We start from the raw sequence: 19,282 nt of genomic DNA, 5'->3' as shown, positions 1-19,282 counted from the left end.
TCCTCCCACCTGCTCTTTTCTCCTGTTTGCATAAAGGAGGTGCAGAGATATTTGTTCCAAGGCTTCCCTGTGGTGCCTTTCCCTCTAACTTGTCTCCAATCTACTTCTCCCACAATACTGACACCCACAGACCCAGCCCCTCACAGCTTCCACATGACCACGGTCCATCCCAGCTCCTGACAAGAGGCCCCACATGTGACAGCCCTGCCCCCTAGCTGGAGGCCCTGGGCCCACCCTGTCTACCGTGGGTCACAGAAGATGCACAAACACCACCATCCAAAGACTCCATGGGATGGCAGAGAGGCCACCTTCCGGCCGGCAGAGATGTCACCACCTCCAGGGGATGGCCCACATGCTTTGTTTGCTCTGAGGGTTGCCAAATCATTTCTACAAAAGGCCGAGGACCTATTTTAGGATTTGCAGGCCATATGGACTCTATTGCAGCTACAACATCCATAGACGATAAGCAAATGAATGAACGTGGCTGTAGCCCAGTAGAAGTTTATTTACAACAACAGGCAGCAGGCCAGGTTTGGACTATGGGCGGGGTTTGCCAACCCCTGCCTCCCCTGACTGAGCAGAGCAGTGAGCGTGGGAACTATCATGGCGCCTGGTGTCCTAGCATCTTGAAGAGCTCTGGCAGTTACACTTGACTTATAGCAATGTCTCCTGGGACCATCTCAGAGGATGCTGGACACTCAAGAGGCTGTTAATATCCTGATACTCCAGCTTAGCTGAGCTGTGTTCTTGGCTACAGTGCCTCTCATAATATTTCACCATGGGAATGACAATGACCACCAGTACCATCCAGGCTTGTGCCCTCTTATCGCTGGCATAGACTGGTGAAGCATCACCAAGCTTTGGGGGGAGGAGGACAGACCACATCTCCTGGGACATGTGGTCTCCCATCAAGGCCTGTCATTGCAGGTCCCTCCCTCTGGCCCCAGCATCCCGAAGGCAGCAAGTAGGGACACTCCCACTGGCAGACTGGAAGTCATAGCCCCACAGAAGAGTCCCTTCAACATGGCCACCATCTCTACGAGGCCCTTGGGCCACCAGAGTAGTCGTGGACTCTGGGGAACATTGGGTTACATGAGCAGACCAGCCACCTGTCTTGAACTCTCTCTTCAGAAGAGGTGCTGATATATGTATAACTGAATCACTGCGCTGTACAGCAGAAACGAACACAACACTGTATATCAACTATACTCCAATAAACATTAATGAAAATACAAAATGAAAAAACTGACAAAAAGAGGTACTCAAGTTCACGCCTACCTGGTGAGGACCCACAGAACACCACCTGGGCCGTTTCTGGGTCCTAGAGGGCTTTGAGGGGCATCTCTCAATCAGTACCTGCTTTGAGTTGGTCAGGTAGAGCTTGGCTGCCAGGTTGATGACCTGCAGCTTGACGATGTCCTCCTCGGCAGTGAAGGATTTGGCCATCTTTCTCAGGACATCTGGTGCGATCCTGGGGACGTGCTCACAGTACTCGCCGATGAGCCACAGGATGCTGGCTCGGGCCATGGGCACCTGTGTGGGTGGGAGAGGAGTCAGGACTGGGGTGCGTGTGGGAATGTGGGTGGGCATGTGGCCTGCCAGGGAGCCAGCACTCCTCCCATCTGCGCTCACTTCTCTAGAAATGGGAGTGGGAGGTGGTGGGAGAGAAAATACTAGGTGGGCATTTCTCAGGCAGCATCTCCCCTCTTCCCCAGGGTTTCGAGAGCATGCACAGAGCCTTGGAAGTTCAGTCACAGTTTGGTATAAAAGACTGGCTTTCAGGATCCACTGTACCCTTGATGCTTTCTATCTAAGGATGCCATGTTATCCTTCCTGAGTCTTCAGGAATGCCTTGTCTGAATGTTTCAACTTGGCAGCACGACACAAAAACACACGCATGTCAACCAGCCACCTTGAGCCAGAGCTTTAGAGAAAACATGAGTGTGGACCAGGCTGGAGCTCAGCAAGGGGTCCCCAAAGGGAAGGCAAACCAGGGTCACATGGTCTCGCCTTTCCCCTTCTCCCACCCAAAGACCTTCCAAGCCAGTAAGAATGGTTTGGAAGTTGACTTTTTTATTTAAAAAGTGAAAGTGTTAATCACTCAGTTGTGTCCAGACTCTTTGAGACCCCATGGTCTATAGCCTGCCAGGCTCCTCTGTCCATAGAATTCTCCAGGCAAGAGTACTGGAGTGGGTAGCCATTCTCTTCTCCAGGGGATCTCCTCCACCCAGGGATCGAACCTGGGTTGAACCTGGGTCACCTGAATTGCAGGTGGATTCTTTTCTGTCTGAGCCACTAGGGAAGCCCCTGATTTTCTTCTTTTTCTTTTTGATTTTTATTAAGGCCAGTTTAATTAAAGGATTTTTTTTTTAATTCATTTATTTGGCTGCATTGGGTCTTTAGTTGTGGCATGCGGGATCTTCATTTGCATCATGTAGGATCTTTTGTTGCAGGGCACAGGTTCATTAGTTGTGGTGAACGGAGTTAGTTGCCCCTTGGCATGTGGGACCTCAGTTCCCCAACCAGGGATCAAACCCGGGTCCCCTGCCTTGCAAGCCAGATTCTTAACCACTGGATCACCAGGGAAGTCCCTAATTATAGGGTCTTAAGATCATGGGGAGGTTCCTGGGTTGGGGAAGCCAGTGGGGTCACCCCCTCACCTGGATGTTGTCTGTGAGCTTCGCCAAGTGTTTGATGATCTCTCCATGCTGGGCTGGCTGCATTTGCAGCAGCTTCTTGATGACCACCACTGACTCTGCGACCACAAGCTCTGTGGAACAGGAAATGAGCCCAGGACAGTCAGATGGCCACACACAATGGGCAGACACACCTGCAATGCCCCCAGGCCCTTGGCTTCGCTCCTCAACCTCCTGTACTTCTCCCTCAGAGAGGCAGGGGTACAAGGATACAAACTGAGGCTGATGGACTGATGAACATGAATTGTCGCTGGCCAGACAGGAGAATACCTGCTGGCCATAAGTCAGACATGCAGGCAGCACCCACAAGTCATCAGAGCTGGACATGCAGACATACAAACACTGACCATCACGGTTGGACAGCAGCTGCACCAGGCCGTTGAGGCAGGTGTCGCGGACTCGGCCTATGTTAGTTGCACAGCGCCCAATGGCCTGGATGGTGGCTGCCACAAAGTCCTTGTCCATGCTGCGAATGTAGGTCTGCGGGAGGCCACAACAGAGTGAGCCCCAGAAGGTGTGATCCCCACAACAGAGTGAGCCCCAGAAGGTGTGATCCCTCAGACTTGACTCGGCAGTGACTCTGCAGGCTTGAGGGTGACCTTCTGGAAAGCTGTTACCCCTCATTCAGTGACCAATCATGCCAGAGACTAAACTCTGGGGAAAGGAATGACACCCTCATCCAGTCCCGGGTGACTCCCTGACCCAAAGCCTGCAGAAGGCATTGGGAAGGGACATGAAATAACAGTTTCTCCATTTTGGGTTCTAAAGAGAAGATTTAATCCACCAAGATGATGCTCACTGAGCATAAGGAGCTACAGGGCAACTCTCATGGGCCTCTCTGGCTACAAGCTGGTCCCTAGCCGGTACCTGGAATTCCCGGAGGACAGTAGGAATGTTGGTCTCATTGGCGAGGTTCGTCAACACTTCCAGCTGCAGGGAAGCAGAAAAGGGGCAGGGGGTGCCAGTGGGCTTTTGTGCTTTCATTTGTTTTTAATATTTATTCATTTGGGTGCGTCAGGTCTTAGTTGTGGCACAGCAGGCTTAGTTGCCCTGTGGCATGTGGGATCTTAGTTTCCTGACCAGGGCTCAAACCTGTGTCCCCTGCATTGCAAGGCAGATTCTTAACCACTGGACCACCAGGGAAGTCCCTCTGTGCTTTCCTTAACCCTTCATTAAGGCCACAGGCATGACTGTCCATCACTCACCTTCAGGATCTTGATCTGGGTGGGGTCAGTGGATCTGATGTAGAAGCTCTTCAGGTACGGCTCAAACATACCCTGGCACGAGAGAGGTGGTCCCAGGGAGCGCCACCACAGCCCTGCTCCTCCTCCAGAGCACCCCTCCCCGCGACCCTCCCCCATCCAGGGCCCAGCGTCCTTCTTGCCCCTGCACTCTCTTCCACTGTCAGCTCTTCCCACCCCCTCAGCTCCGACCCTATCTTCCTTCATCAGGGCTTCTACCCTGGGGGTCCAGGTCCTGCATCTCCACCTGCATTTACGGCCTCTCCCTCCCATGCTCCACACTGCCAAGGCATCATCCCATCCTGCCTTCCCCAGCGCCCCTGCCCCGCAGAGCCACCCGTCGGACCGCGAGGGCAGGCCTGGGTCACGTGCTCACCCGGCGCTTGATGGACATGGTGGCCACGTTCTGGAGCACCACGTACTGCACTTCACTGTGGAGAGGAATAGCAGAGGAACCGGGTCCCTAGGCCAGGGCCAGGCCAGGAGGCACGGGCGGGGAAGGGAGGTGGGCCCGAGAGGAGGGAGGAGAGGGCGGGTATCGGGGAAGGTGGTAGGAGGGTGGGACTGGCGTCAGTGTAGAGGGGCCGGTGGGCTGGGGTGGAGGGCGCCGCACTCTAGGTAGGGGGAAGCGGAGAGGCAGCCCCCTTCTAGGCGTGGCTGGGCCGTGGGCGTGGTGTGGTTGGTGTGGGTGGGGCGTGGGTGGGGCGGGTTGGGGTGTGGGCGGGGCGGGCACGCACCTGTGGCTCCTCAGCAGGCGCACGAGGGCCTTGGCGATGACGCCCACCTCTGCCTTGGGAGCCAGGTGGAAGTAAAGCTGCGCCACGGCCATGACCACGGCGGCGCTGCGGCTCTGCAGGAGCGGCTTCGTGTTGCGCAGCAGCAGCCGGTGGTCAGGGTCCATGACGTAGGGCTTCCGGGCGGGCAGCGCCGTGGAGGCTGCCTCCTCAGACCCCGGGCCCTTGGCCTCATCCTCCTCGGAGCCATAGAAGGCTTTCTCAGAGTTCTCCTCCAGCAGAGATTCCTGGGGGTGGGGTGGGAGGGGTGGGGAACAGGCGGGTGGGGCAGGGGACACCTCCTCCTGGAAGCCCTCCTACCCACTTTGCTAGGGCACGGGTCGCGGTTGCGCCTGGGGGTCCAGGCCACTCACGTTCTGGGTGGGGCTGAGGAACTGCGTGCGGGCATAGCGGGTGAGCATGCTGATGATGACCACCTGGCCCCACTCCTCCACATCAATGAGCAGGTTACAGAGCTTCCTGTAGTTCTTGTGGATCAGGTCGATGCGCTCGGGGCACACCTCCTCGAAGGCCATCACCACACTGCCCGCCACCAGCTGGGGAACCCACAGAGGCATGAGCGCATTAACGGGAAGGACAGAAGGGGTTGGCCTGGCACCTTTCCACCACCCACCTCTGTGTGTCCATATACACACCGTGGTCTTGTCAGCCAGAAGCTTCTCGATGACCTCTATCAGCTGGTCCTTCTGGTCAGAATCCAAACTGAGGGAGAAACTGTTGTTTGCCCCTCCCTCCTCTCCAGCCTTCCCAATACCCGCTGTAGATGTGCTCCCCTCTCTCCCCCCAACCCTATTGATCAAGAGGTGTGAGCCACTGCTTCCAATGTCCTCCTTCTCTGTCTGTTCCCCAAACTGTCTTAAACCACCTAAAGACTTAAAAACAACAAATAACAAAATCAGCCTTCAAAACTGGTTGAGGCCAGGGATGGGCAGTGGCTTGGGGCATACCTGTAGAGCTTAGGGATGGCGTGGGCAGCTGTTTTCCGCACATAGGGAGACATATCTGAGGCAGCTTCCTTGATGGCCAGCATCATGATGGGCACGATGATGGGCACACGGATGCTAGACAGGACGCGGAGGGCACTGGCGCGAATCAGCTGGTTGGGGTCCTAGGGCAAAGGTGGCAGAGGCAGAGCCATGGGAGGGCAGCGGGCACCCTGATGGGAGGGAAACTCACTGTCCCTGGTTGCCACCCGTTCTTGTTTCCTTGTCTCCTGTCTTGAGCCCAGATGATGAGGTGCTGGTGCCGGGTGCCTGGGGAGCTCTGCCTGAGGGCACTGACTCGGCCCTGCAACAGAAATCTGATATCTGGAGGGATGTGGCATTGGGCTGCTTCACTTTCAGGGAGAGCGACAGACTTTCAGAATGCCTAAAATTCTTGAAGCACCTCGTTTCTTAGAAGTATATGCAGACTAGGAGGGTGTCTTTGTGTTTATGGTGGAGGAGACTGCCAGCAAATGCAACCTGCTCTCCCTTCCCAAGAGTTCATCCTTTCAGGGACTTCCCTGGTGGTCTAGAGGTGAAGACTCTGCTTTCAATTCAGGGGACCCAGGTTTGATCCCTGGTTGGAGAATTAGATCCTGCATGCTGCAACTAAGACCCAGCACAGACAACTAAATATTCTTTTTAAAGTTCACCCTTTCAGTCTTCTCTCCCAGCAAACTCTGAAAAGCTGCTCTTCTTCCCCTTCCTCCACGTGTTTAAAAGAGAATAGGTGTGTGAGCCCCTCCTCTTTGCGCCTACTGCATCCTATAGACACCTGAAAGGAGTACGTCAGGCTGTGTATTGTCACCCTGCTCATTTAACTGGTATACAGAGTACATCATGCAAAATGCCGGGCTGGATGAAGCGCAGGCTGGAATCAAGAGGTGCCAGGAGAAATATCAATAACCTCAGAGACACAGATGCCACCGCCCTTATGGCAGAAAGCAAAGAGGAACTAAAGAGCCTCTTGATGAAGGTGAAAGAGGAGAGTAAAAAAAACTGGCTTAAAACTCAACATTCAAAAAACTAAGATCATGGCATCCAGTCCCATTACTTCATGGCAAATAGATGGGGAAACAATGGAAACAGTGAGAGACTTTATTTTCTTGGGCTCCAAAATCATTGCAGATGGTGACTGCAGCCATGAAATTAAAAGACGGTTGCTCCTTGGAAGAAAAGCTATGACAAAAGCTATGTCAAACTTAGACATAAATTTGACAAACTTATGACAAAGCTATGACAAACCTAGACGGCATATTAAAAAGCAGAGACATTACTTTACTGACAGAGGTCCATATAGTCAAAGCTATGGTTTTTCCAGTTGCCATGTATGGATGTGAGAGTTGGACCATAAAGAAGGCTGAGCACCAAAGAATAGATGCTTTTGAACTGTGGTGTTGGAGAAGACTCTTGAGAGTCCCTTGCACTGCAAGGGGATCAAACCAGTCAATGCTAAAGGAAATTAATCCTGAATATTCACTGGAAGGACTGATGCTGAAGCTGAAGCTCCAATACCTTGGCCACCTGATGAGACGAGCCAACTCACAGGAAAAGACCCTGATGCTGGGAAAGATTGAAAGCAGAAAGAGAATGGGACGACAGAGGACGAGATGGTTGGATGGCATCACCGACTCAATGGACATAAGTTTGAGCAAGCTCTGGGAGATGGTGAAGGATAGGGAAGCCTGGCAAGCTACAGCCTATGGGATAGCAAAGAGTCGGACACGACTGAGCAACTGAACAACAAGACACCTGAGAAGAGCCTTAGACACAGTGTACTGTAATCGTGAGATTATGAGAGCAGCAGCAGATGTAAATTACTGTTCATCTTGAAGGTCAGTGGGCAAAGGAAGAGGTCCTGGAATACTAAAGAGTAGGTGCTACTGTGAGTTTCTAAAATAGGGAAAGAGGAGAGCCACAGAATTACAGGTGAAAATGATGGTACTCCTTGCTAAAATTCCAGAACTGGTTTTTGAAAAGGTGGTTTCAAAGCACTTTATTTATTTTTAAAATATCTTATGGAGTCATGATTTTACTTTATTGTTTGTTTATTTGGTTGCACTGGATCTTCGTTGCTGCATGTGGGATCTCCCTCAATTGGGACGGCACTCAGACCCCCTGCATTGAGAGTCTGGAGTCTTAAACACTGGACCCCCAGGGAAGTTCTTCAAAGCACTTATTTTAAAAGCAGGAGTCTGTATTTTCTTAGAGTCAAGTCATATCACATCCACTGCTAAAACCTATTTTCTTTTTTTTTAACATTTGGAAATGATTATGGATTCAACAGGAAGTTACCCCCTCCCCCAGATAAACCCCTTTCCTTTTTAGTACAGTAATTAGGCTGGCATATATTAATACTATATATCTTGATATCAGCAAAGCACCATGGGGGTCTCTCATAGCATTTCCTAGACTGCCATTTTTGATGTAGGCCTTTTGTTTCATTTAGTACATAGGCATTTTAAGAGCAGAATTCATGTCTATTTTATCTCTAGATAACCACAGCCTTTTGCACATAGAAGGTGTTAAGAAATTTTTTTTGCTGTTGAGATCCTTCTAACAAGATGGGAAAATACCAGCTGACTGCAGTTAGGTGGATCCACAGTTTGGTAAAATGCAATACTTGGGGAAGATTTACTAGCAGATCAGTGTCAACCTGGAAACATGATACATGGGATTTAGTCTGTTGCCCTGGTTGGAATAGCTTATTAACATCTTAGAGGAAGACATAAAACCAGGAGGACAAAACCAAGATTCAGATCCACCCTGGCTTAGATCTTGTGGTAAACCTAAACAATGTAATACAGAAGGGCCTCACAGAGATTCAAGGAACCAACTGCATAAAGACAGGATATAGGGACACCTGGATTAACTGCTTGTCAACTGGAGGTTTGTCAGAATTGAGTCAACAACATTAGCCGGCTGCAAAGCAAACAGAGTCTCAGTCTGGGCTGACAGAAAAGGTTGGTACTATTGTGCAGAAGAGCCCCCTAAACAGTAATAATAATAAAAAGAAAGTGAATTTTAGAGGAACACATATAAGATGCTGTTTATAAAACAGTATTATACATTATTTCAATTCAATTCAATTCAATAAGTCGCTTTAGTCGTGTCCGACTCTGTGCGACCCCATAGACAGCAGCTCACTAGGCTCCCCCGTCCCTGGGATTCTCCAGGCAGGAACACTGGAGTGGGTTGCCATTTCCTTCTCCAATGTATGAAAGTGAAAAGTGAAAGTGAAGTCGCTCAGTCGTGTCCAACTCCCAGCAACCCCATGGACTGCAGCCCACCAGGCTCCTCTGTCCCTGGGATTTTCCAGGCAAGAGTACTGGAGTGGGGTGCCATTGCCTTCTCCAATGCATGAAAGTGAAAAGTGAAAGTGAAGTCACTCAGTCGTGTCCAACTCCCAGCAACCCCATGGACTGCAGCCCACCAGGCTCCTCTGTCCCTGGGATTTTCCAGGCAAGAGTACTGGAGTGGGGTGCCATTGCCTTCTCCAATGCATGAAAGTGAAAAGTGAAAGTGAAGTTGCTCAGTCGTGTCCAACTCTGTGCGACCCCATAAACAGCAGCCCACCAGGCTCCTCCGTCCATGGGATTTTCCAGGCAAGAGTACTAGGAACACATAAATAAGTAGTAAGAGAATAAATGCACATATATGAATACTATTCTTTATGCCTTTGGTGGATCTGATATAAATTTTAAAAAATTAAGGTAATAGACATTTCAACACAGTATAATGGTTTTTAAAAAGTTATAATCACTTCACATCTGTCAGAATGGCTGTCATTAGAAAGACAACAAATAACAAGTGTTGGTGAGGATGTGGCAAAAAGGGAAGCCTTGTACACTCTTGGTGGGAATGTAAATTAGCACAGCCACTGTGGAGAACAGTGTGGAGGTTTCTCAGAAAGCTAAAACAGAACTTTCATATGATCCAGCAATATCACTCTTGGGTATATATTCTGGGTATGTTTTCATTAAACGAATAAGTATGACAGAACAGAAACTCATAGAGAACAAACTAATTGTTATGAGTTGGGGTGGTGGTGGTGAGGAGAAGCAAGATGGGGTAGAGAATTAAAAGGTACAAAGTATTATACTATTATGTATAAAATAAAAAGCTAAAAGAATATATTGTACAGCACAGGGAGTGTGGCTAATATTTTGAAATACATTTAAATGGAGTATTAGCCACAAAAATGTTGAATCAATGTATTATATACCTGAAACTAATTTAACATTGTGAATTGTCTATACTTCAATAAAGACAAAAATGAAAAACAGTGGTAGTTGTCTTAAGATGGAACTGCCTTATGAAGGAGTAGGTCTGTACCACTGGAGATAACCTGTCAGAGATGTTCTAGAGCAAAGGTTGGCATACTACAGTCCACAAGCCAAATGTGTCTTCTGCCTTTTTTAATAAATAAAAATGTATTCAGGGGCTTCCCTTGTAGTCCAGTGGCTAAGACTCTGAGCTCCCAATGCAGCGGGGCTGGGTTCAATCCCTGGTCAGGGAACTAGATCCCATATGCTGCCACTAAGACCTGATACAGTCAAATATTTTCTAAAATATGAATTCAAACCCAGTCATGCACACTCATTCATCGCTGCTTTCCTACGATTAAAATACAAGGGCAAAGTTGAGTCGTTGATGGTTGAGACTAGACGGTCTGCACAGCCTAAACTACTATTACCTTGCTGGATGCAGAAGAAGTTTGCTGACTATTATTCTAGAGAAATCACTGCATTGAGTTGAGCTAAATGAGCTCTGGTTTTCTAAAAAGGGTAGAATGTAGAAACTTCAGGTCAATGTAAAAATTTGTGCAAAATTTTCAGAATGGTTCTTATAAAACGATTTTAATCCCGATTAAACCAATCTGAAAGCGAGAGAGATCGTATGGTTTTCACTTGATAAAAAATAACCTAGCACAAGGACTTCCCTGGTGGTCCAGTGGTCAACACTCCTCGTCTCCACTGCAGGGGGCAAGGGTTCTATCCTTGATGGGGGAACTAAGATCCCCCATGCCTTGCGGTGCAGCCAAAAAATTTAAAACAAACGAACAACAAAAACGCCTGACACAGTGTGAGGCATAGAGATACCCAAGTATTTGCTGAATGAAAGAATGGTAGATGCAAGTGCCCAGGCTTTCTGTCCCACCTCAGAGGAGCAGACTTTGCCAACACCTCCTGCTGGCCAGAGCAGAATGAACCAGGGGTGAACCTCCAGTTTGGGCAGTCAACTCTCAGTCTGCTCAGCTAACCTACAGAATCAGCTGAACAGGAAAAGAAGCCAGACCTTTCAATGTCCCTCTCACAGGAATTAGAACTAAGCATGTGGAGAGACTAGAGGAGTTAATGGCTGTTATCAGAGCTGGAGAGTCTGATTGGACAAAGACTAGAAAGACAGAGATGCTGACTTCTTTACCCGGAGATATCTTATCCAAACCACAAAAGCACCCAGTGGAGACTATCATGCATGCATTTAACATACAAAAGATGAGAATATTCAGTTTAAATATGTGTGCGTGTGTTTGTGAGGGGTCAGCCTCCACTGCATACGAAAGGACTTGAATCTTCCCACTGTCCCTTCCCTTAAGAGATTCAGTTTTCTACCTGCCTCAAAGGGCATTTTATTGCCACAAAAGTGATCCAGGTCTTTAAAATATATATATATATATATATATATATATGCATATATATATATATATATATTTTTTTTTTTTTAATTTTGAGGCCACGCCATAGGCCATGCAGGATCTTGGTTTTCAGTACAGGGATTGAACCCATGTCCCCTGCATTGGGAAGGCAGAGTCTTAATCACTTGACCAGCAGGGAAGTCCCGATTTTGGTCTTTAAAAGTGGATATTTTACATACACTGGGGCATCTAAGACAAGCCAATTATTTCTTCTGGTGCTAAACAGAATAATCAACTTGTTCCTACTTTCAAGGAATCATTGGCTGTACTAACCTTATTGAAAATGCAATGGTCTTGTCTTTATGTTCTCTCTGCAGACTGTCAAACCCAGTCTCCATGTCTGAGGCCACTCTGCAGCTTGGTGAGCTTTGTGGTTTTCCTCTCCATGGAGCTCATTTGTTCCCAATAAACCCTTTTGTCCTCCTCACCCAGTTTCAGGTGAAAAGGTTCCAAAGCCATTGTTCCTAGCAGATACTCAAACCAGGTGAGCCAGCCAGTGCCAAGGCTCTGACACCCAGAGGTGAGGAATCCAGGTCAGCGGGCTCCCCACACGTTACTCTGTCTTAAGAAGGCTGACTTCTGCCTGGCTGTGGGCCTCAATCCCTTTACATCAGTAGGGTGAAGGCCAGTGTCAGGGGCTCAAGTGATTCATAGTTGAGGCAGCCATTAGCACAGGCGCCTCTGACTCTCCTGACTTTAGGCAGGTAGGAAAGGGCCTCCAGAGCCTGACCCCCCCCAACCCCTGCACTCAGACCTCTCCCTGGGCCCACTCCTCTGACAAATGGAATTTATTTCGTGCCCTATCGGTAAACAAAGGATGTCACAGTCATCAGCAATTGCAGCCACCGCGGACAGTGAGCTGGTGATCCCTGAGGGAACTCAGCAAGAAAGAACATCTGCCATCTAGCAGCCATCAGACTGCAGCCACTTCCCATGGTGAGCCCTGGAGAAACTCAGGATATGAGAACACAGGATACTGGCCCCAGATAGCTGGGCTGCATATGGAATGATTTCAGTGAGCCCAGACTCTTGTATCTTCCCATGCACAGAAAATCACCAAACTCCTTAACCTGGGTTATCTGGTTTTCTTTCATTAACAACTGTCTTTTGATGATAGACCACCTGCCCTTTGTTGCAAAACTTCTATATAACCTGACTTCTCCCCTCGCCTCCTTGGAACAGTTCTGTCAGTTACTTAGATGCTGCCTCCTAGGCTTGAAGTCCTAAAAACTCCCACCTAATGAAACCTAACTCTCAACTTTGAGGTTGTGAATAAGTCTACACCTCCAATACAGCCCCATCAAGGCCCAGACCCCAGAGAGGCAAATGGAGACCTCTGACCTTCAGGCCACGCTGGAAGGTGGAGATAGACAGCAGGGCTAGGTCTTGCTGCTCCTCAGCGTAGCGCACCAGGTACACGTAGACGAGCTTCTTCACCTGGGGAAGAGGGGGTTTCTCAGCAGGGACTGGTGCCCCTGCCCTGAGAGATGTCCTCACCCCAGTGGCTGCGCTCCACAGAGAAAGCATCCAGGGTACCCTGGCCCCATCATGCTGATCCACATCTGGTTCAGGGACATCTGGGAGGTGTCTTTTCCTGGACCAGGGACATTCTGAGCAGATTGGACCTCCAGGGACTGGGATGTCCCCTTTCTCATCCCCAACTAGCTCCAGTTTACTCCTGGAGGTGGACAAGGGAGACCCCTCCCTGGGAGCACTCACCTCTATGTTCTTACAGGCCACATTCTTCACCACGGCGGGGAACAGGTCTGAGGCGTTCTTTCCCCGGGCAATCATCTAGGTGGTGGGGTCAGGGTAGGGGGAGAACGAGAAGGGAGGATGCCAGCACTCATTGGGGGAAGGTCCACAAGCAGCCAAGGAGGGCCCTTGGATCCTCAAGCTCCTCCCCCAAGGGATCCCCTCTGACCCCCCTCACCGCCACAATTCTCTTCATGGCCTCCAGCTTGAGGGAATCCTTGTTGGTGTCCAGCATCGCCTTCAGGTCATCGTGTCTGGTGGGGACACAAAAGGTCAGCTGAGGGCACAACGGTGGGGACAGGGCTATCAATCAGTAGGATTCAGACAGAAAGAAGGGACCTGGGCAGGGAAGGCAGGACTCAACCACAAGGGAAGGTGGTAAAATACAGATCAGGGGACTTGGGGTGGGGAGAAGCATGTGGGTCAGTCAATGTTACGGGGCTGAGCTGTGATCCCCTCAAAAAAGAATGTACCCAGAATGTAATCTTATTTGGAAACAGAATTGTTTCATCTGTAATTACAATGAGGTAATACTGGAGGCCCATTCTGAAGGAGATCAGCCCTGGGATTTCTTTGGAAGGAATGATGCTAAAGCTGAAACTCCAGTACTTTGGCCACCTCATGCAAAGAGTTGACTCATTGGAAAAGACTCTGATGCTGGGAGGGATTGGGGGCAGGAGGAGAAGGGGATGACAGAGGATGAGATGGCTGGATGGCATCACCGACTTGATGGACGTGAGTCTGAGTGAACTCCGGGAGTTGGTGATGGACAGGGAGGCCTGGCGTGCTGTGATTCATGGGGTTGTAAAGAGTTGGACACAACTGAGCGACTGAACTGAACTGAACTGAATACTGGAGGAGGGTGGGTCTCTAACTCAATACGTCTGGTGTGCTTTAAGAAGATGGCCCTATGAAGAGAGAGATGCAGAGAGAATACTGTGAATACAGAGAACTGGAGTGACTCATCTGCAAGCCAAGGAACATCTGCAATATTGCTTCTCTCTCTTAAGGTTTGGTTTTCAGCTGAGAGGCAAGTAAAATCTTAGCTCCCCAGTCAGGGATCAAATCCATACTCCCTGCATTGGCAGGCTAAGTCTTAACTACTGCACTGCCGTGGAAGTCCCGGGTAAATGACAATGTAAATAAATAACCCCTTGCACTTGGTGGAGAGGAATAATGTTAGTCTCCAAGCCAGTATCTAAATGTCATGCAATGGCCATTGAAATTTCAAGGGAGACCTTTGGTCAGACTTCCTGAAGTGACTGCAAAATTCACCCAGAAACAAAAATCAATAGGTAAGAACTCCAGAGAATTTGGGGGCAAAGGGGGATGGAAATGAGAAAAAAGGAACAATGACAGACAGTTCACCTAACCAGAATTCAAAACACAAAACAAATGACCATGATAAAAGCTGTGTGGTGCCAGATTAAAAATTTCACAAATGGATCTAAGTTGATAAATTAGGAACAATTAACACCAATCGGAGAAAGAAACTTATGCCTCCCCTTAAACAAATGCTGTTGGGACAACTGCTATGTAGCAAAGAATTTAACTTGTACATGTATTTCACGCCAAAATAAATCCCACATTTGTTTAATAGTTAAATTATGTTGGGTTTCCCTGGTGGTCCAGTGGTTAAGAATCCACTTTGCAGTGCAAAGGACGTGGGTTCGATCCCTGGTCTAGGAAGATCCCACATGCCTCAGAGCAGCTAAGCTCATGTGCCAGAACTACAGAGCCCGCACTCTAGAGCCCATGAGCTGCACCTACTGAAGCCTGTGAGTCCAGAGCCTATGCTCCACAAGTGAAGCCACAATGAGAAGCCTGTACACGACAATGAAAAATAGCCCCCCACTCGCCGCAACCAGAGAAAGACTGCGTCCTGCAACAAAGACCCCACCACAGACGAAAGTAGATGAATCATTTTAAAAAATTATTTTAATGTATGGAAGAGGGGGAAATTTTAATTTTCGAGGTCATAAAATTATCAGTAATAAGATGCTAGGTTTTTTTTTTTTTTTTTTAACTCTTGTGTATAAATTTAAGAAAAAAAAAACAAGGCAAAACTGTATTTGTTCACTAGGGCTGCTGTAACAGTACCACAGAGTGACTGGGTGGCTTAACCAGCTCAGCCTATTTTCTTGCAATTCAGGAGGCTAGAAGGCTGAGATCAAGGTGTCAGCACGGCTGGTTTCATCTGAGGCCTGTCTTCTTGACTTGCAGATGACTGTCTTCCCTTATCTTTACATGGTCTTCCCTTTGTGTTTCCTCTTCTCATAACAAGTGAATCGTATTGGATTGGGACCCGCCCTAATGACCTCCTTTTCACTTAATCACCTCTTAAAAGACTGTCTCCAAACACAGTCACATTCTGAGGTACTGGGGGTTAGGGCTTCAACATATGAGAACACAATTCAGCCCACAATAGCAACAGAAAGGAAAATATTTGGGATATGGTGAATACAAGTTTAATATTAAAAATAAAGCATTGATATAAGCTTAGGGTCTATATTCAGGATTCACTGTCAGGGCTGCCCACCTGCCATCCCCTTGCCCCTCCAGGTAGACACAGCCCTGACCTGCTGCTCCCCAGTCGGTGAGTGGAGCGTGGTCTGGCATTCCTTGGCCATGTGCCCTTGAGCAGTGAGCAACCTGCCCAAGCATACTCAGAGGCCCAGCGGCTGATGGCCAAAGAAGCAAGCAGAGAAATGCGAAATCAGCTCATGGAAAAATGTGTCTCTACACAGCTAACAGAGCTACGGGACCACAGATGCTCTCATACTGTCCAGGCAGTTCCAAAACATGATGAGCAGTTGTGAATGGAGACCTGTATATGCTCTGACCTCCCAGATGATACTCAGATAAACCACAGCTTTGACCCAGGCAGGAGAACCCTGCCAGGAGAGGTATTACCAACGGCAGGAATTAAAAAGCAGTGTGTGCAAAGTCAGTCATGGAAGTGAAACACCGAGAAGCAATAGAAAATCAGAAAATAGATGCAGCCATTTTAGGAGAGGGAAGAGCATGCTAGCAGTCATAAAGAGGCAAGTGTGATTAGTGCTGATGCTGAGACATGAGTAAGTGATAAATGCTGAGAGCAAGGAAAGAACCTGACGTAACAGACACCTAGTCACAGGGCTGCGTTTTGCAGAAATGTGAGCATGCTTAACAGATAAAATCAGAAAAGACAGGAGGAGTGCTAAGAAACTGATGTTCCCAGGATTTTACAAGTATCTCTCGTGAAGACATTTTTGATGGGAAGCAAAGTAGAAAGATGATGATTTCCAGAACACAGAGGACCTGCTAGCTGTTGGATGAGGGTTGGAGATGTCCAGCCCCACACATATTGATCTAGAACATCTCCATTCAGGAATACCACTCAGCCATAAAAAAAAGAATGAAATAATGCCATTTGCAGTAACATGGATGAACCAGGTTATCACACTAAGTGAAGTAAGTCAGAGAAATACCATGTGATATCATTTATATGTGGAATTTAAAATATGACACAAATGAACTTATCTATGAAACAGAAACAGACTCACAGACATAGAAAACAAATTTACGGTTACCAGTGGGGAAAGGGGGTAGAGGAGGGATAAATTAGGAGTTTGGGATTAGCAGATACAAACTACTATATATAAACAGATAAACAACAAGGCCCTACTGTATAGCACAGGGAACTAGATTCAATATCCTATAATCAACCATAATGGAAAAGAAAATGAAAAAAAATAATAAAATATATGTATGTGTGTTTGTGTGTGTATGTATCTCTAAATCATTTTGCTATACAGCAGAAACTAATACAACATTGTAAATCAACTATACTTCAGTTAAAAAAAAAAACAGAACGAACATCTTCCATTCAGGAAGATGTCCCCCCAAACCAGAGGACATTTTCTACTGCCTATTGCCAAGTGAGGGTCAAAAGACAACCACCTTGTCCCTCTCCCAAACACAAACCAGGTGGTCAAGTCCTAGGCATGTTGAACTCAGGACAGATGGGTGTAGACAAAGGTTCAGACCATTTGGCCGGGCCTGGGCAGCACAGAGGGTGTGGGGAGAATGACAGAGCTGGGCACCACCTTCCCCAATACACAAACGCACCTCACGCGCCCCAGGATCCTCTGTACACACCTCCACACAGTCAGCTCACCCCCGCAGATCCCCATCACCCCAATGCCCCATCAAACAAACACTGGTACCACCAATATACGCTCACATCTATCCCCACAGACACACCTACACCCCAGAGACATACTCATACCCCCAAAGACACACTTACATCCCTCAGATATATACAGTTCTTACATAAGCCCACACACACTCAACAAACCCCCTGCAGACACACCCATAATCCCCAAGAAACATACAAAGACACATATACCACACATACACTTCCCACAGAAACACTCAGCACATAAACCCACACACCTGTGGACCCACATGACTCACCTGCAAAGGCCTACAGACACCCACAGACATACACCCACCACAAGCCCTCTCTACCTCCCCACACCCTCATCTAGACATGCACACCCACACATGGCCCTCCACAGACACACACACACCACCCACATCACGCACACATACAGCTTTTTGACAAAACTGCGTCACTCCAATCCCATTCGCCAAAATGGCCTGTGGACTCCTATGTGTGATTCCTGATGATAAATTTAGGCTTCTAAGATCAAATATATCCAGCCTCACAGATCCTCTGACCTCCTTAGGGGTCAGACAGGCACCAGTTGGAGCTGACTCTGGGGCCCTTTAACTTCAGGAATTCTCTGCAGCAGGTTTCCTCACACCCAGGCGTCCTCACCGCCCCTACAGATGCCACAAGCCCATGTCAAGTGCCCACACCCAGGGTGGTGCTGGGCACCCACACAGATCCTGCCCTCCCAGCCTAGTACCCACCTTCCAGGCTCCTGGGAGGGTCCAGGACCCTAGGAGAGGGGAATCAAGGGAAGAGAGGGGCTGTGGGGACAGAGCACAGGCAAGACTGTCAGCTGCTCACTAGCACACAGCAGCCCCCACCTGAGGTCTGACCACCCTGGGTCCCTCACTTTCGCTCCCACCAGCCAATGTTCCCAAGATGGAGAGGAAGGGAGAGATACATAGCAATACTCCAAGGCCATGAAACATTCATCTCCTGGAGTCAGATCCCTTTACAAGGCTCTCACTGTGACCCGAGCCCTGGCCTGACCTAAGGGACTCTGTGGGTGACTGTGGCCAGCAGGTGGGATGGGAGGAAGGTAAAACCTGGCATTTGAGGCTGGATACACTCACTTCATGTGATATACAACCCCCTTCCCCTCACCATCCAAGTTCCAACCCACTAGATGGGAGCTGCTGCTGCTAAGTCGCTTCAGTCGTCTCCGACTCTGTGCAACCCCAGAGACGGCAGCCCACCAGGCTCCCCCGTCCCTGGGATTCTCCAGGCAAGAACACTGGAGTGGGTTGCCATTTCCTTCTCCAATGCATGAAAGTGAAAAGTGACAGTGAAGTCGCTCAATCGTGTCCGACTCAGCGACCCCATGGACTGCAGCCTACCAGGCTCTTCTGTCCATGGGATTTTCCAGGCAAGAGTACTGGAGTGGGGTGCCATTGCCTTCTCCACTAGATGTGAGATGGTGGTCAAACTATCCTGTTCTTATCCTGTCTCCAAACCTCATCAGGAACCTTCACCTAGCCAGGACCTGGGGAGAGGAAAAGGTCAGAAGTTTTATTCCATCCTCAAATATTTTACTGTCCTCCTCTCCTCAGAGCTACCAGGGAGTTAGGAGTTAGGCTCATTTCCCCCCACTTAAACTCTCAGTCCCCATAACATCTCCCACGCCCGCCCCACTCCTGCACACTAAATGCCAGTCCAGTCCTCCTGCTAAAGAGGTGGGACTTAAATGGTTCCTGCTGGAAGAGACAGCTTCCCATCCCTGGCCTTCCTATCTGCCTGGGGGAGAGAGTCTGAGGGCTCCTCTGTACCGTAATGGCTGGCTCTGGCTCTGGCCCTGGCCCTGGCCAGGCTCTGGGCAAGGTCCTTCCAGGGACTCTTCTGGGGTCGTGTCTTCTTCTGGGGCTTGCAGCCACCGAAGCTCCTCTGGCTGCAGGGCCT

General features: G+C 48.9%; 1 protein-coding gene across 1 annotated transcript in view; it reads right to left on the bottom strand.

Annotated features, from left to right (window-relative positions):
- AP3B2 (adaptor related protein complex 3 subunit beta 2) overlaps positions 1 to 19,282 on the bottom strand; it is a 36,955-nt gene that overhangs the window by 14,109 nt on the left and 3,564 nt on the right. Inside the window, exons 2-14 of the mRNA XM_006073484.4 lie at positions 13,346 to 13,421; positions 13,132 to 13,206; positions 12,754 to 12,849; positions 5,679 to 5,839; positions 5,367 to 5,433; positions 5,085 to 5,267; positions 4,675 to 4,958; positions 4,314 to 4,368; positions 3,902 to 3,973; positions 3,564 to 3,626; positions 3,044 to 3,176; positions 2,661 to 2,770; positions 1,357 to 1,533 (exon numbers count right to left, since the gene is read on the bottom strand). Of these exons, the coding sequence (XP_006073546.1) occupies positions 1,357 to 1,533; positions 2,661 to 2,770; positions 3,044 to 3,176; positions 3,564 to 3,626; positions 3,902 to 3,973; positions 4,314 to 4,368; positions 4,675 to 4,958; positions 5,085 to 5,267; positions 5,367 to 5,433; positions 5,679 to 5,839; positions 12,754 to 12,849; positions 13,132 to 13,206; positions 13,346 to 13,421 (1,552 nt within the window). The remainder of the gene's footprint in view (positions 1 to 1,356; positions 1,534 to 2,660; positions 2,771 to 3,043; positions 3,177 to 3,563; positions 3,627 to 3,901; positions 3,974 to 4,313; positions 4,369 to 4,674; positions 4,959 to 5,084; positions 5,268 to 5,366; positions 5,434 to 5,678; positions 5,840 to 12,753; positions 12,850 to 13,131; positions 13,207 to 13,345; positions 13,422 to 19,282) is intronic.

This window comes from Bubalus bubalis, chromosome 20 (assembly GCF_019923935.1).
Source record: "Bubalus bubalis isolate 160015118507 breed Murrah chromosome 20, NDDB_SH_1, whole genome shotgun sequence".
NCBI classification, from domain to species: Eukaryota; Metazoa; Chordata; class Mammalia; order Artiodactyla; family Bovidae; genus Bubalus; species Bubalus bubalis.
Note: the sequence above shows the minus strand (reverse complement) of the source record. Positions and strands in the feature narration are given on the sequence as shown.